At 42.8% G+C, this 18,142-nt stretch overlaps 1 protein-coding gene across 4 annotated transcripts in view; it reads left to right on the top strand.

Moving 5' to 3' along the window:
• The window catches only part of CNDP1 (carnosine dipeptidase 1), a 39,024-nt gene that overhangs the window by 3,206 nt on the left and 17,676 nt on the right, over window positions 1-18,142 (top strand). For 2 of the 4 annotated variants that reach the window (XM_065582017.1, XM_065582019.1), the window contains exons 2-3: window positions 15,155-15,271; window positions 16,625-16,768. In XM_065582017.1, coding sequence (XP_065438089.1) covers window positions 15,155-15,271; window positions 16,625-16,768 — 261 coding nt within the window. Of the gene's footprint in view, window positions 1-14,387; window positions 14,570-15,073; window positions 15,272-16,624; window positions 16,769-18,142 lie in introns of those variants that run through there. The other 2 variants (XM_065582018.1, XM_065582016.1) reach the window with 2 other exon arrangements.

Here is an 18,142-nt window from a genome sequence, read left to right as displayed (position 1 = left end):
TAAGGATCCAGTCAGCTGCTGCAACTCTCTCAGCAAGGGAATGGGGCTGTGCCCCTAGGAGATATGGGGAGTATTGGGAATTTGGGGAAGGGGCCTTCCAGTCAGCATTTGCAGCTCTGAGAGAAAAATTTTAAAACTACTTTTTTCTAAAGGTGGCATTTAGATTTAGCACAATGAAGACAAGCATGGCTGGTAACTTGGGATCACTTGTGGCTATATAAATACTGTGTAAAAACATTGCCATCTCAGCTGAAATATAGTGCAAGGTATTGACAAGTGGCTGTTATGAGGTGGAGGGTAACTAATCACAAAATGATAGGTAGAGATGAAAATCTTTATTCCATTATCTAGACTGTTTCCTTGCCAGTGAGGGATTGCTCCAGTATTTTCCAGTCTTTTACTCAGTCAAATATTAATTGGCTCAAGAAACGTAGCTTCTCCCAATATCCTCTATAGTCTCACTATAGTAAGTTGTTTTTTTTTTCCTCCTTGTGTCTTTCTATTACATTAGCACCTAGTGACCTCAACTGAGTTCAAGGCCCTAATGTACTAGGCACTGTACAAACACATAATTGGAGACAATCCCTGCCTGGGAAAGCTCAAATTCAAAACAGACAACCATATTAAGACAGCTTCCTTTTCTTTATCTTATCCTTTTATTACTAATTCCACTCCTGTAAATAATTCTTCTCCCTCCTGAGTGTTTAAACACTCAGCTGTTCTCCTGAACATTGTCAGCATTTAACCAAACTATTCATATTGAGTTCTTTAGTCTTTCCTCATAAGCCAACCCTTCCATTAGTTAATAAGCTACCACCAGAGAGACTTTTATTTAAGGAGAAAAAGCTGCTTGCATTTAACCAGGCCTTCAGACAATGTTTGTAATGTTTATGATGGCCAATAAATGGAATAATAACCACAAAATCATAAACCTGATACATCATGAACTCTAAACTTTGTTCCAAGTTATAGATTATTAGATGCGGACTTATTTACAGTGAAATATTAAGCAATAGAAGAATTCCTTTTTTCTTAGCACAATATTGCATTTTCCAGCAAGCTGTTGAGCTACAATAATATAATAGACCTACTTCTGATCTCACTGACTCCGTTGTACTTCAGGATTACCTCCGTTGAAGACAGTGGAGTTTGATTTAAAATCAAGGTAGTTGAGATGAGAATTAGGTAGTTTTAGAACTGTGCCTTGGGGTTAGGGGATAGGCACATTTAAATATAAATATACAAATTTCACCTTCCTCACCTTTGTGTTTCATCTGTATAAATCCCAGTTAGTTTTTATGTGAATTTAACCCAATGTGAATGCTTAGAAGAAGGGGAAGTTTTTTTAAGCCTATTACAAAGGATCTTGGCCTTTCTGCTAAAACTGGGGAGCAGGGTCATTATTAGTGTCGGGAGTGGATTTGGTCATGTGGATGGCCACTCTCCGTGAACTGAACTGAGACCATCTTATTTCATATAAGTCATCTGAGAGCCATCAGATGGCTCTTATCTCTTGGTGACTACCAACTTGTCTGCATCTAGCAGATGAGAGGTGACTAGGCAATGGTAGTTTTGCCTGACAAAGGACTGCAGCATTGGGTCCATAAATACAAAATGCTATTTCCCTTTTCATAACCCTTGAGCCATTCAGTCTTCTATAAGGAGGGAAACTCTTATTCAACCCTAAATATCTGAAACAATAGCAAGTTCCTCTTTCAAACTTGTTCCAATATGAAAGTCCCTTGGTAAGGGGAAAAAATAGCAACACAATGAGACCCAGGGCCTGATTCTCCTTTGCCTTGCACCTTGAGCAATCACTTACACCAGAGTTAAGTGAGGGCAAAGTGGATGTAAAATACTGCTGTAGTTGTGGTGTATTGAGGGCTGTGTTGGAACTGCAAGCTGTCACTTGAAGAGTGGTGGGGGTTCCTATTCCTGGTGATAAGCCAGGAGGCTTTGTAGCAAAGTGTATGATCAGAGTCAGTCTGGAAAGGTGGGGTGAGTTGTGCCTCACTGCTTTAGGGGGCAACCTGTTTTCTCTCTCTCTGTTTTTTGGTTTTTGTGTGTTATCATTCTGAATGCTAAATAATAAAGTAGTTTTATATTGCAACTTGCCAGCAAGAGTATTTATATTGTTATCTAATTTCTCTGTGTGTATGCTATGAATATAACAGTAACGTTATAAGAATAGAGTAGTAGCACTTTAAATAGCTTGAGTCCTCTATTGGCACTCAGTGTTTTTAAGTCTCCAGAAACCAGCCAGAACAGCAGTATGTAGATAGATAGACCTTGAATTTTTAAGTGTGTGTATATATAGTAAATATGGTTATTTGGGCCACCGGTGTGACCATGTGATTTTTGTGTTGTGTAAAGAGAAAAAAACACCACAACTGCCATTGCAGTTTGGTATTATTTTACACCCACTGGTATACATGCCTGCACACAGTGCAGAACAATGGAGTATGAGGCCTGGAATATTTATTCAGATAAAGCAATTAAATGAACCATTTTTAATCCTGGCCAAAAAATGCTTTCTGGTGTGACTTTAATAATATTTTAAAAAACCAAACTTCCCTACATGCTCCAAAACAGCATTTTAGTCCCGAACACCTGGTACTTATCAGCCAAGGTCAAGTACATTCTGATGCTTAGCTCACTGTCAGAGTCCACTCTCCAGAAAGAAACGGTGGGGGACATTTCACATGTATTGGTGTGTGTGTGACTTGGCTTTTGTAGACTGCATTATTAGTTGACAGGTTAACTAAAAAGCTGTCATAAAATTCTGAACTAAAAGTTAATTTTTAGCCACTCGGTAACCTTTCTTAGTTAGTTACAAACCTTTTAATCAACTTGGATAAATTCTTTGTCCAAAATAAAAAGCACAGCTTGTAGTTCAGTGTCTCTAGTTCCTCCCCCACTATCAAGAAAGCGGCAAAAAGAAGAACATAAATAGGTAAGGGTTTTCTTTTAATATGTAATATAGAAAATAGTGCTAAATAAATATCCTGACTTTTCCTGAATAGAAGACTTTCATGAGTTAGGAATGTAGGCCCAAACCTTCAGTAGTAGAGCTGGGTGGGAATTTTAACCTGGCTATTCTGCATCCCAGAGGAGTGCACTAACCACCAGGCACTTTGGCTCTTCTTGTGTGGATGCCTCTCCCTCTCTCCTGTTGGAGCTGTTCCGTTTTGTATAAATTAAATATTCATTGGGCCAGAGAGAGAATCAGGCAGAGCAGAGACATGAATCTGGGTCCCACACCCAACTGGACTATAGAATCAGTCTCGCTATACAAATAATTAAATATTTACTAGGTCAAAGTGGAACAGCTCCAAAAGCTGAGATTGAAAGAGCGGTCGCAAGTAAGCGCCCTCACCCCGGGGCTATTGACTATTCGGGGCTGGATGGCTCTCACTCTTGGTTTTTTTTTGCAAAACTTTTTTAAGAGGTTTTCACCTTATTCTAATATGGAACAAAAAAAATCACAACCTCACATTTTTTTCATAAAACAGAATTCTTGGTTTCCCATCAGCTCTAGTCGTGGCACTATTATCTGTCTTGGAAAAAGGCTTTACAAAGTCTTACAAAAACAGTATTTCAAACAGTTGCTATAGTGTGAAAGTGCTTTCTATCTACTAACCAAATGTCAGATCCTGCCAGCACTTCACATGGAGAACTTCCATTGTAGTTATAAGGCTTGCAAGATGAAACACCGTTTCTTTGCCCAACTTAAATTACTGCCAGATTTGGTGAGAGGCTGAGATCTTCCTGCAGGAGGCATTGCTGAATGCCTCCTGCTCCTGTGGAGTACAATGGAAGCTGCTTTGGATGGCTGAGTCTTTTTTCTGGAGAATTTGCTGAATGAGAAAAGTGTAAATATTAGAACCAGCCATGTGACCACAAGGGGTCCCGCTGCTTCAGTCAGAATTGTATTCAAACAAATGGTTACCTTTTTGTGCACTAGGTAGGTAGCTCTTTGGAGAACACACTAAGCATTTGTGTTTATTTTTAAACTACCTTCCTTGAAAGTAGTTCCGTTAGGAAGATCGTACCTTCAAGTAGGGTGACCAGATGTCCCGATTTTATAGGGACAGTCACGATTTTTGGGTCTTTTTCTTATATAGACTCCTATTATCCCCCCACCCCATCCCGATTTTTCATACTTGCTGTCTGGTCACCCTAGCATCAAGAAAAAACCCACCATTTGTTTGCCAGACTAACCCTTCCTGTAACTGAAGACTCGTCTCATTTCAAATGTTCAGTTTACTATTAACATGATGCAAACCCAGGTATTCTCCAGCCTTTTAATTTTATGAAGAAATTCTTTCATAGGTTCCACTTCCCATCAACAAACCCCACCTCCACCCCTGACTCTGCTTGGTCCTCAAAATATTTCATTCTATGGACGACTTGCTTGTTGACTTCAAAGCATCATACCCAGATCCACAGCACCTGGCTGTGATGCCATAAACCAGAGAGTCACTTCAAGCAACAACTAAGGCAGGAGTGAGCAAACTTTTTGGGCCAAGGGCCACATCTGGGTGGGAAAATTGTATGCAGGGCAGGGGGTTGGGGTATGGGAGGGAGTGTGGAGTGTCGGAGGGGGTGCGGTGTGCAGCTTGGGGTGCAGGAGAGGTGCGGGGTGTATGGGGGGCTCAGGGAAAGGGGTTGGTGTGCAGAGTGCAGGAGGGGGTTCAGGGCAGGGGTACAGGAGGGGTGTGGACTGCGGGAGGGGGCTCAGGGCAGGGAGTTGGGGTGCAGGGTGGGTGTGAGGTGCAGGCAGGGGGCTTAAGGCAGGGAGTTGGGGGGCGGGGTGCAGGAGGGGTCCGGGCTCTGGCGGGCTCCGGGGTGGCAAACCCAGAGGAGTGGCCCGCACCGGGGCCAGGGCAGGCTCCCTCCCTCCCTGCCTGCCTGCTCTGTCCCCGGCCCCGCGCCGCTCCTGGGGGTGGGGAGCAGAGGGCTCCCCGTGCGCTGCCCTTGCCGCACCTCCAGGTATCTCCCCCGAAGCTCCCATTGGCCGCGGTTCCCTGTTCCCAGCCAATGGGAGCTGCGGGAGGTGGGGCCTGGAGGCAAGGGCAATGCATTGAGCCCTCTGCCCTCCCGCCCGGGGGCCACAGGGACATGGTGCCATCCACTTCTGAGATCCTGTGGGCCGGATCCAAAGCCCTGAACTAAGGTCGGGGACGGGAACAGGGGGGTTGGATAAGGGGTGGGGTCCCAGGAGGCGGTTGGGGGGGGTCCTGTGAGGGGGCGGTTAGGGGATAAGGAGCAGGGGGAGTAGGATGGGTCAGAGGTTCTGAAGGGAGCAGTTGGGGGTGGGAAGTGGGAGGGGTCGGGGGCCAGGTTGTTTGGGGAGGCACAGCCTTCCCTACCTGGCCTTCCATACAGTTTTGCAAACCCAATGTGGCCCTGGGGCCAAAATGTTTGCCCACCCCTGCATTAGAAAGTTGGCAACCCTAGTGTATTGGGCAGACTGTTGGGGTGGCTTCTGAGACCTTATCCACTTAGTTCCCAAGAACTTAGCTCAACTCCAAATTGTCACTGAGATGTCTTTATTGGCATACAATTAAACTGCACTTTAGGTGATCAGGTTTAAGCATAGTGGCTCTCAACCTTTCCAGACTACTGTGCCCCTTTCAGGAGTCTGATTTGTCTTGTGTACCCCCAAGTTATACCTCACTTAAAAAGTATTTGCTTACAAAATCAGACATAAAAATACAAAAGTGTCACAATACACTATTACTGAAAAATTGCTGACTTTCTCATTTTTACCACATAATTACCACAAAATAAATCAATTGGAATATAAAGACTCTACTTACATTTCAGTATATAGAGCAGTATGAACAAGTCATTGTCTCTATGAAATTTTAGTTGGTACTGACTTCATTAGTGTTTTTTTATGTAGTTGGTAATGAAACTAAGCAAATATCTAGATGAGTTGATATACCCCCTGGAAGACCTCCGCGTACCCTCAGGGGTACACGTACCCCTGTTTGAGAACCACTGGCACAGGACATAGGTTCAGCGCATACCACACTTCTGAAGATAAAAAAGCAAATCTCTACCTTTATATACATTTACACATTACATTGCATTTATTATACATTGCATCACATGGAGCAGGTCCTGAAGGAATGAATTATGAAACACTTAGAGGAGAGAAAAGTGATCAGGAACAGTCAGCATGGATTCACCAAGGGGAAGTCGTGCCTGACTAACCTAATTGCCTTCTATGATGAGATAACTGGGTCTGAGGGGAAAGCAGTGGATGTGTTATTCCTTGACTTTAGCAAAGCTTTTGATACGGTCTCCCACAGTATTCTTGCCACCAAGTTAAAGAAGTATGGGCTGGATGAATGGACTGTAAGGTGTATAGAAAGCTGGCTAGATCGTCAGGCTCAATGGGTAGTGATCAATGGCTCCATGTCTAGTTGGCAGCTGGTATCAAACGGAGTGCCCCAAGGGTCCTGGGGCCGGTTTTGTTTAATATCTTTATTAATGATCTGGAGGATGGTGTGGACTGCGCTCTCAGCAAGTTTGCAGATGACACTAAACTGGGAGGCGTGGTAGATACACTGGAGGGTAGGGATCGGATACAGAGGGACCTAGACAAATTAGATGATTGGGCCAAAAAAAACCTGATGAGGTTCAACAAGGACAAGTGCAGAGTCCTGCACTTAGGACAGAAGAATCCCATGCACTGCTACAGACTAGGGACCGAATGGCTAGGTAGCAGTTCTGCAAAAAAGGACCTAGGGGTCACAGTGGATGAGAAGCTGGATATGAGTCAACAGTGTGCTACTGTTGTCAAGAAGGCTAACGGCATTTTGGGCTGTATAAGTAGGGGCATTGCCAGCAGATCGAGGAACGTGATCGTTCCCCTTTATTAGACATTGGTGAGGCCTCATCTGGAGTACTGTGTCCAGTTTTGGGCCCCACACTACAAGAAGGATGTGGAAAAATTGGAAAGAGTCCAGCGGAGGGCAACAAAAATCATTAGGGGTCTGGAGCACATGACTTATGAGGAGAGGCTGAGGGAACTGGGATTGTTTAGACTGCAGAAGAGAAGAATGAGGGGGGATTTGATAGCTGCTTTCAACTACCTGAAGGGGGGTTCCAAAGAGGATGGAGCTTGGCTGTTCTCAGTGGTGGCAGATGACAGAACAAGGAGCAATGGTCTCAAGTTGCAGTGGAGGAGGTCTAGGTTGGATATTAGGAAACACTATTTCACTAGGAGGGTGGTGAAGCACTGGAATGCGTTACCTAGGGAGGTGGTGGAATCTCCTTCCTTGGAGGTTTTTAAGGCCCGACTTGACAAAGTCCTGGCTGGGATGATTTAGTTGGGAATTGGTCCTGCTTTGAGCAGGGGGTTGGACTAGATGACCTCCTGAGGTCCCTTCCAACCCTGATATTCTATGATTCTATGTTCTGAGGCTGGCTTGGTCACTTTGTAGGAACCTGTCCGTGTACAGCATGCTCTGTCTGTGCATTACTTAGGCTATGTCTACACTACGCGGCTTTTAGTGACATGGCTGTGCTGCAACAGCCGTGCCGCTAAAAGGCACACAGTGTAGCCAGTGTTGGCTCTGCTGCTGACAAAAATCTTCTACCCCCAATGAGCAGCATTTGCGTTGTTGGCAGGAGCGCTCTCCTGCCAACAAAGTGCTGTTCTCACTTGTTGTCGGCAAAACTTTTGTCTTTCAGAGGTGGGTGTTTTCTTAATGCCTCTGAACGACAAAAGTTTTGTCCTTCACTTGCCACTGTAGACATAGCCTAAGAGCTTGTCTACACTGGCACTTTACAGCGCTGCAACTTTCTTGCTCAGGGGTGTGAAAAAACACCTCCCTGAGTGAAGCAAGTTTCAGCCCTGTAAAGCCAGTGTAGACAGTGCACCAGCGTGGAGGTGTTTTGTTTTTTTTTGAGAACACTGTGAGAGCTCTCTCCCAGTGCTCTGCTGCGACTACACAAGCCACGTTAAAAAACACTGCCGGGGCAGCGCTTTAACATTGCCAGTGTAGACTAGCCCTTACTTTTTATCTCATCTTACATTCCAGGCTTATTTTATCCATTGTTATCTTGTCCATTGTAAATGGTTCCCTGCATTTTTTCCCCTTATCTTGGCTAGTGCAGACATTCTGTTTCCAGAAATAAGGCTGATCCATTTACCTCCCTAATCCTGTCTCCCAAGAAATAAGACCTCACCAATTACTCATGTCAAGTCAGGCCTACAGACAAAAAAAGAGAGGTCATGATGGCCATATCAGAAACAACAAAATAAAAATAAGCATTTTCTGTAGTTGCATTCTTCATATTAAAAGTGCTGTATTTCTTTGGGCAAAAACCAAAACCTGAAAGTATTTCCATCTTCAGATTTCATCGAAAGCAAAATAAAAAAATTGTGAAACATTTTCACTTTCAATAAAAGACCATTTTCAACCCCTCCCTCCCGCCCCAAATCATTTGTTAGTCCCTGATCAAAGAAGAGACAAAGCAAGGGATTTGGTCCTAACCACAGAGAACAATATTGCTGCAATAAACTGATGGACGACTACTTTCCTCCAGGGTCTTAAGCTCTGTGTAAAGACACAGAAGATAAATTTGCAAATTAATTAGAATAAATATTTTTTTTCAGCAGTATAAATCTTTAAACTTTGTATTACAAATTTAGAAATACTTCTCACTCTAAATAGTACTTAGCACTCAGAGTTGCTTTATAATTTTAAAGCGTTGTACACGCAGTAAATACAGGGGTGGTTCCAGGCATCAGCGCAGCAAGCGCGTGTCTGGGATGGCAAGCCGTGGGGAGCAGCCTGCCAGTTGCTGTGAGGGCGGCCATCAGGCTGCCTTCGGCGGCATGCCTGCAGGAGGTCCGCCGGTCCTGTGGCTTCAGCGGTAATTCAGCAGCGGGGTCGCTGAAGGCACGGCACCGATGGACCTCCCGCTGGCATACCGCCGTATCTGCGTGGCCAGCGGACCACCCGCAGGCATGCCGCCAAAAACCGCCTGACTGCTACGCTTGGGGCGGCAAAAACCATAGAGCCGCCCCTGAGTAAATAATCCTGTCACTTGATTAAAATAGTTAACGGTAAACACAAAATGTTCCAAGTGGGGTGGAGGCACTGATTGGAAATAACTGATTATCTGAATGCCAGAGCATGCCTGAATTAAAGCTGAGTTTTGCTATGAATAACAATGGCATCGTAATGGTTCCTATTTAATAATTGGTATTTCTCAGTACCGTGGTAATTAGCTAATATTTGTAAAGTGCTCTGCTGCAAACCACTAAGTACTGCTGATTTGTTATTACAATGTGAAATATAATGGGTGCAGATATACACCTAAGTGGTCAAATTAAAAACTGGCACTTGCTATCAAAGTGGAAAAAAGAACATAAGGTTGGTAGAAATTAAAGAACTAAATATAGAGAGAGTGAGTGAGCATCTTAGAACTCAGGGGTGCTGAATGGACACTTAGGAGAAAATTCCTTATGGTTCTTACATGAGAGATCACCCAGTGCTCTGGCTAGAAGTGCAGTAGAAGCTTTTGGTGTTTGCTAGTGGTGTGATTTTTGCTAGTGGTGTGATTTTTTTTTTAAACAACATTTCTATAGTGGCGAACTCTACTGATGTAGACGCAGTTATACTAATGTATGTGTTTTTGCCAGTATAGCTTATTTTGCTTGGGCATTAGTATAAGCTATACCAGCAAAAAAACTTTTTTGACAGTATAAGTTGCATCTACACTGGGAGGGTTTGCTGGTATAGTCTGTAACATATAACTGGGAATAAGATTGAGGGCTAAACCGGAAAAAGTATTGTGGTAGAAAATTTAAACTGGACACACTGAAATGAAACAAATGGAAAATGAAAGTAATAGTACTTCGGCTCGGCCAATGGCAGGAGAGCTCAATTTAAACTTGTATAGAACCAGTGGCAGAAGATTTAACAAAGGTAGTGTTGTGTAATAGCACAAAATTAGGTATCAGGATAAATTGGTTCTAATCCCAACTCTGACAGACTCTCAGAATGATTTTATACAAGTAACACAACTGCTGTATCTCTCTTTCCCCATCTGTAAAAGCCTACCACTCACTATACCTCCCAGACATGGGTGTTGTGGGACTTAATCAGTCAACCTCTAGAGAAGCAGTTTGATATTGTTGAATGGAAGATGCTATGTAAAAAAATATTTATTTGTATTGTAGAAGTGCCTAGGAGCCCTGGTTATGGACCCAGTGTGCAAGGCACAGTATAAATACAAAATAAAAGGATTAAAGGATTAGAAAACATGCCTTAAAGTAACAGACTCCAGTAGCTCAGTCTATTTAGCTTAACAAAGAGAAGGTTAAGGGGTTATTTGATTGCAATCTGTATGTACCTAAATCTTTGGGGAACAAATATTTAACAATGGGCTCTTCAGTCTAGCAGAGAAAGGTATAACACCATTCAGGGGCTGGAAGTTGAAACTAGATAAATTCAGACCGGAAATAAAGCATACATTTTTAAAGGTGAGAGTAATTAATCAATAAGGCTACATTTTAGTCATGGGTATTTTTAGTAAAAGTCACGGACAGGTCAGGGGCAGTAAACAAAAATTCACAGCCCGTGACCTGTCCATAACTTTTAGTATATACCCCTGACTAAAAGTTGGTAGCAGGGTAGCCGGGGGGGAGGGGCGGGGGTGGCCTGTGGGTGTTGCAGGGGAGGGTTAGCGGGGCTGGGGCAAGCTCCCTACCCAGCTCCTGAGCTCCAGGTGCTGCCTCCACTCCGCCCCAAGCCCTGGTTCTGCAGCTCCCATTGGCTGGGAACTCCGGCCAATGGTAGCGGGGGGTGCCTGCCAGCAGAGGCAGCACGTGGAGCTAGGAGCTGAGGGAGGGGAGTTCCTGAGGCCCTTCTGGGGATCCCCCCAGGTAAGCACTGCCCTGCATCCTAATCCCCAGACCTGAGCGCCCGCCCCACCCAAACTCCTGCTGCTGAGGGACGGGGGGAGAGTGAGACTCCCCCAGCAGCAGGTGGTGCGACTGGCCCAGGGGCCCCAGGCCAGGAACACCAGCCGCTGCAGAAGTCAAGGAAGTCACAGAATCTGTGACTTCTGTGACCTCTTTGACAAACATGGAGCCTTATTAATCAATAGAACAACTTACCAAGGGTTATGGTGGATTCTACATCGCTGACAATTTTAAAATTAAGATTGGATGTTTTTTTAAAAGACTTCTTCTAGGAGTTATTTGGGGAAGTTCTATGGCCTGTGTTATACAGGAGATCAGACTGGATGAAAACAATGGTTCCTTCTGGTCTTGGAATCTATGAGAAAGATGATCCCTGTCCCAAAAGTAATGTGTCTGAGGCAGAGCAGCTGCTCAAAAACCACACCCAAGAACCAGAAACAAGAAATTGCTCACCTAAACTTTATTGAAAATGGACTGACATAAATATTCTGTGACACAGGACTGAAAAGGTGATATATATATATAATACAAAGAGGTGTTCAAAAATTGCTTTAACTTAGATATACTGGGACTGTCAAGACTGCCCTTCGCTGGCTTTGCTGTGGAGTCTCTCCTGGGTATCTTGGAGGTTATGCACTGTGAGCTCTCAAACTGTAATGGAATGGCCACCTGAATTTTAACAAAGGTGTCTTTTCTCTGAATTGTTAATTCGTCATAGAAGATACGGGTCTGAACAAAACCAGAGTTTTAAATGGCCACATTAAAAATGCTTTACTCTTAGTTTTCACACTTCTGTGGTGTTATTTCACTAGTTCGCCTGTGATTATAGGCTTTCCACCACAGACAAGACTTAATTTCCAACATTTAAAAAAAAAAAGGCAGAAAAATTAATCTTTAAAAAGCAAAGTTTCAGGTTCCCTTTATACATCATAAAAAATGAGACAAGCCCCATTTTTGTTTTTCCTTTTATGTAATGGCAAGCACTGGCTTTTGACTTCTTGCTACACTGATCATATTGGTTTTGTGATCTTACAGAAAGCCTCATTAATTTCTATCTACAGTTAAAGGTATTTTCTAGCACCTTCTGAATTAATGATGATGAGCATTTCCTTGTGCAGCCAGAGCCTTTCAACAAGGAGCCATCCCTCTTCTTAGGGTTTTCTCTGGGTCTGATTTAATTCCTCCCTTCTTAAGAAACTTGTGTCCCTCAAATCTTGCATGGTATTTCCAGTCTCACAAGCCCTTTTGTCTCAGTGCTAAAGGCTCTCACTCTAAAATGAGCCCCAAGCCACAAATGTTTGTAGCAGCTTTCACACTGAAACATTAGGGAGAGGTTCAGATCTGGGATTTTGGACTCTATTGTAAGCCTCCTATTGTTAAATCCTCTCTGCTGCTGCTCAGTCCTAAACTTTAAGATACTCTGAACAATTAAAAACAAAAGCACCAACAAGCGTCACCTATTTCTCATTAACCACTCTGAGATATTTTTTCCCCACTCAAAATTTCCTGGCTTTTTTTCATGCTTGCTTCAAAAGTCCCTTTATTATTTCCATTTGGTTTTACCCCACACTTCTATTGCCGTATCTGTTTAATGGAATCGTTAAACTATGGAATGTTTATTAGCTTAAACTATGAGTGGTTTATTAGCTCCATCTGCTGGGTGAAATTTTTGCCTTTTCTTTATCTGGAGAAAAAACCCTCACTAATGGAAGGAAATTGTTATTTTGATCATTGCTCGATTGTTTTTTTTCTCTCTAATCACTCTTAGTATTTCTACAGTATCCCCATATTTAATCTTTACACTTCAAAATATCTAAACATTTTTTCTTATGATGTCATATATATTTGCCTCTCTTTTAAATGAGTAAAGGATTCCCCCTAACCCACTTCACACTTTCCATTACTCTACTTTCCAGTAACATTCAAATATCGGGTACATACAATATGACCCACGCTAATTTTAAACAAAATACATTCTGATTGGGCTACTCTGCCTAAATCTATTTGTGGAATGCTCTTGTTTTTTGGGCTCCAGTTGCTTGTATCATTCAGATCTTTCAAATGCCAATGTTTCAAGTGCTGATATGCCGCAGAACTGTATATGTCAGGAATATTTTCCATTTGAATATTACATTTGGTGACAAAAGGCCTTATCCTGCAAATTTTACTTCTAGTAATAGTCTCTGCTTGTGTACAATAAACATGTTGACTTCACCCATGAATAAGGGTCACAGAATTGGGCCAATGCTTGGTCCCAGAATTCCCAAGCTGAAGTGGGCAGCATTCTAGATCACCATAATAAATCCTTTAACTTCCTCATATGCATGACCTCTGACATTTTGTCAAAGATCTGCTCTTCACTAAACTTGTGTGGACAAAGAATCTAGTCATGAGTTTCAGATAGTTGATGAGGAGTTTGCTGTCTACCTGGACCATTATATTCCATTTGTCACCACCATCCAACAGACTAGCATTCCATTTCAATATCAAACTGGAGTTTGAGAGATATGAAAAATGGTAGCAACTATTTCCAGGGAGGACCTAATAACAGACCCTCCAAGCTTCCATGTGATGGAACCATGAGGGTAGTTTGCCCATGATGGCTTCTAGCTCATGGAGACTTGCAGGCCATAGTTTTACTTTAAGGCTCAAGCCTCCAATCTCTGCAGATTAATTAAACTCTAGAAGTATTGCCCATATGAAAACTGAGAGCAGGCCTAACGGTCTGGAAATATTAGAAAAAAGTGAGTTTTTGTTACTTTGCCTGCCTGTTCTAATGACAAAATAGTAGAGATGGCTGTCTTCCCTGCCCGATGGTGAGACTGCACCATCCACTTTCACTGGATTCCCTGTGAATTCATCAAGTTTTAAGCTTCTTTTGGTCACCTACAAGACCCTTCACAACTTTGCCCCTCTTTGCTTTTCCTTTTCTGTCTCATAGCCCCCTGCCTCCTCCACTATGCCAATGCCTTGGCTGTCAGTTTGTCACTGTGCTTGTTACCATACTTCCTTCTCCTTCTTCAAATCCCGCCTCAAGAACCACTTCTGCTGTGGTGCCTACAAGAAATCATCCAACTAGTAAAAGTTTGGTTTTGTGTCAGGTGGGTTTAGATGATTGTAGGTACATTTAAAAAAAGAGAGCGAACCATGAATCTGTGCAATACCTATGTCCCACATGATCTTATTTTCACTACCCTTGTTCACTCTCATTCCTTTTTCTCCTCGTTTATCAGTCTCACTTTTTATATCTTGTTCTCTCACAAACATCACTGAAACTGCAATTAAAACTAGAGGCTAACATTACGGGTTGTGCATGTAGCAGCATGTTTTGTGAACTCAATTTAAAGTACAACTTTTTGGACAGATAGCTCATTGTTTTAAATCCCAGAATTCCTTTTTCCAAAGAGATCACTCCCTACAAAACGATTTAGTTTTTAGCCCCACCCTTCAAATGTCAGTTATCTAGCTCCCAGTTCAGAGAACCATCTGCAGAAACTCCGGGAACACAGGAAGAGAAGAATTTTCAAACCCTTGTGAAGCAAGAACAATATTTTAACTACAGTGGCTTGTTAAATCTTGTTTTGTCTAACGTTCGTGGCAGTGGGACTACACAAGGCAGTAAGTGACTTCTGCATTATCTAATGTTTCAGCTTTGCCCTCGTGTTTAATCATCCACAAAAGGCATTTATTGCCTCGTATACATCTCCATCAGGATTGTTATCCCTTTAAACAAACTGCATGTAATATGTGGAATGTACATTATTGAATTAGTTCTTTTTCCTTTTGGAAATGTCGGAAGAGAAAGCTGAGCTCCTTGGGCAATTGGTATTTCCGTTTGCATTTCCCCGCCACGTTTGTTGTGTTTGGCAGAACCTACAGTTTGAGGTTGTTTCACAGTTTTGTCATGAAGAAATACAGTCTCTTTAGAAAATGTTTGTGCATCAAAATCATTCCCAGAAGTTACTTGTAGTCCAGATAGTGCAAAACCCATATACTGTTTCCCCCCCATAACAGATTGACCAATAAACTCTGCATGCTGTTTGTACTAAATGCCTTTGCCTAGTGCAGTGGGACTTTAAAGCAGACTGACCTGTCCATTGTTCAGCAGTTATTTATGTCTGCCTGTCCAGCAGTGAAATGTACCTGACAAATGCTTGTGGATGTTTTCTCTTCAATATAGCAAATTTTGTCTTGAACTTGCAGATATTGGCTCTCTCTGTTATCATGCTGCTCTTTGAGGCAGGAGTGTCCTCATCCTCCTCAGGCTTGGAGAATCAGATCTTCCAATACATTGATCTTCATCAAAATGAATTTATTCAGGTAAGAGCTACACATATTGTCAAATAGCTACAATGCAGAAGTGAAGTAATAAAGACCAACAATGTGTGTTCATGAGACCATTTCTTTTCTCTTCTAAGAGGAAAATAGTGAGCAGGCTTCCACAAGGCCTCAGATGCAGTGGAAATGCCACATTTCACTATGCGGCAGGGGTAGGCAAGGGAAAGTCTATGGTGGCGACGCTGCACTCTTCTTGTGTTCCATGTAGCAGAGATCGTTGGTAGCTTTGCGCACAGTGTACCAGGCAAGATGGGAATATGGATGGACTGTGGTCATCACCACTAGCTCCATGCAGATTATGCAAATCCATACTAAGTCAAAACCTTGCATAAAGGGGAGAAGCAGGCTACGTATGCTGCTGCTTCCCTCACTTTGCCATGCAGACATGCCAGTTCTGCACCGATTACTGGATTGGGGATGGGCTCCGGATTCTTTTCCTCAGTCCTGTGATGTTTCTGTGCATTTTTGTGAGTGCAAAGCTTGTTCGTTTGCCAGGATTTAGCCTTTCAAGCGATTAAAAAAAAAAAAGTGGGATCAATTTGCTTTGGGGAAAAAGGAAGAACAGAGGAATGGGTCAGACATGATTAGTTAATGTCAAATTATGAACACTTCATGTTGTTAGAATTACTCAATAGCATGTACTCATTGTAACAGTGGGCATGTCAGAAACTAGATGAGGATTGTCTAGACTGTACACAATTCATGCAAAATACAATTACCCAGTTCAAAGTGAATTTAGATGGACAGCCTTAATACTACTCCGGTCTCTCTACATTCTCCTAGACAGGGATTTAGATCCCATGATGACAGTTAGCTGAGAATTACCTCAGATGGATAGAAGACCAAAAGATAGACCATTCCTCCCATGAAAAATGTCTCTAGAGCACCCTATCTTTAAGGAATCCATTGAGGCTCATTTTGTTTGCTCTGATACTATACCCCCTCCCCCCCGCAAGGTGTACTATACGTGTGAAAAGGGTGCTGCCTGAAGGACAAGTAGAAAGGTAATCAGAACTGTTGGGGTCCCCTGATGGAATCAAGAAGGTTGTTTCAATGAAGCTCTGTAAAAATGGATGAGGGAATCAGATTTAGATCACTCTGACTTTAGCAGCAGAGCTGACACTTTAACAAGAGAGAGAGTGATCCAGTGTCCTGACAATTCTTTGCCAGATAGAACAGGCAAAGAGGCTACAGCAACAGCATGGCCATGACAGAGCTGAAATTAAAACAGCTTCAAATCTGATGTGTTTTGAGTTCAAAGCGCAAACAACAGTGCAGATCTGGTTTTCAGTACCCCACTGGTTCATTTAATTATATTCCTGGCTTCCTTTGCAGACCCTTAAGGAATGGGTAGCAGTGGAGAGTGATTCTATTCAACCGGGGCTAAGACAAGAAGTAATACGAATGGTGGAATTAACAGCAGACAGGCTTCGAGCTTTGGGAGCCACTGTTGAGTTAGTGAAGTTGGGCTCCCACAAGGTACCTATTTATCATTGCCATATTTTAAAATACTCTGATCTGTACTTTAACGGTGTGTTCTAATGTAACGTATGGATAATTCTCATTGGTAGGAAGGAGTGAGACACCCATTGTCACATGGATACAGAGGCATTCTCACTTCTAAGCATAGGATCAAAACATTAGCCCAGGAAGTAAGGTGGTTTCTTATATTTGGACCCAGCAGAGAAGGAGATACAGACAGAGAAGAGCTCATTTAAGCACATCTCTAGCTGCCTTGGAAACCTTTATTGTTCTTGCAACAAAACTGAAACCAACTCAAAAGTGAGACTTTACTCTGGGGAGAGGAGAGTGCTCAAACATTTAAAGGGACAGGACAACACATTCCTACACCTTACATTAAAAAAACTTCCCAAACATATATGTACCTTATCATTTACATAGACCCAAAGACTTTAAGGCCAGATGGGATCATCAGGGATCATTTAGTCTGACCTTCTGCACATTGCAGGCCACAAAATCTCAGCCACCTACTCCTGTAATAGACCCCTCACCTCTGGCTGAGTTACTGAAGTCCTCAAAACATGATTTAAAGACTTCAAGTTACAGAGACCACCATTTACACTACTTTAAACCTGCAAGTGGCCCATGCCCCAGGCAGTAGAGGAATACGAGACCCCTCCTCTCCCCCCAGGATGTTTGCCAATCTGACCCAGGGAAAAGTCCTTCCCTACCCCAAATAGGTGATCAGTTAGACCCTGAGCATGTGACCCTGGGCAAGACCCAGCAGCCAGACACCTGGGAACGAATTCTCTGTAATAACTCAAGAGCCCTCCCCATCTAGTATCCCATCTCCGTCCATTGGAGACATTTGCTACTAGCAGTCGCAGATTGGCTACTGCCATTGTAGGTAGTCCCATCATACCATCCCCTCCATAAACTTATCAAGCCCATTCTTGAAGCCAGATAGGTTTTTTGCCCCTACTGCTCCTCTTGGAAGGCTGTTCCAGAACTTCACTTCTCTGTTGGTTAGTAACCTTTGCCTAATTTCAAGCCTAAACTTGTTGATGGCCAGTTTATATCCATTTGTTCTTGTGCCAGCATTGATGCTTAACTTAAATAACTCTTTCCCCTCCCTGGTATTTATCCCTCTGATATAATTGTGCTCTATAAATATATCTCCCCTCAACCTTTGTTTGGTTAGGCTAAACAAGCCAAGCTCTTTGAGTCTCCTTTCATAAGGTAGACTTTCCATTCCTTTGATCATCCTAGTGGCTCTTCTCTGCACCTGTTCAGTTTGAATTAATCTTTCTTAAACATGGGAGACCAAAACTGTATTCCAGTATTCCAGATGAGGTTTCACCAGTGCTTTGTATAATGCTATTAACACTTCCT

The sequence above is a fragment of the Chrysemys picta genome, chromosome 2, assembly GCF_011386835.1.
Source record: "Chrysemys picta bellii isolate R12L10 chromosome 2, ASM1138683v2, whole genome shotgun sequence".
NCBI lineage: Eukaryota > Metazoa > Chordata > Testudines > Emydidae > Chrysemys > Chrysemys picta.
This window is presented reverse-complemented; position numbering and strand designations above follow the sequence as displayed.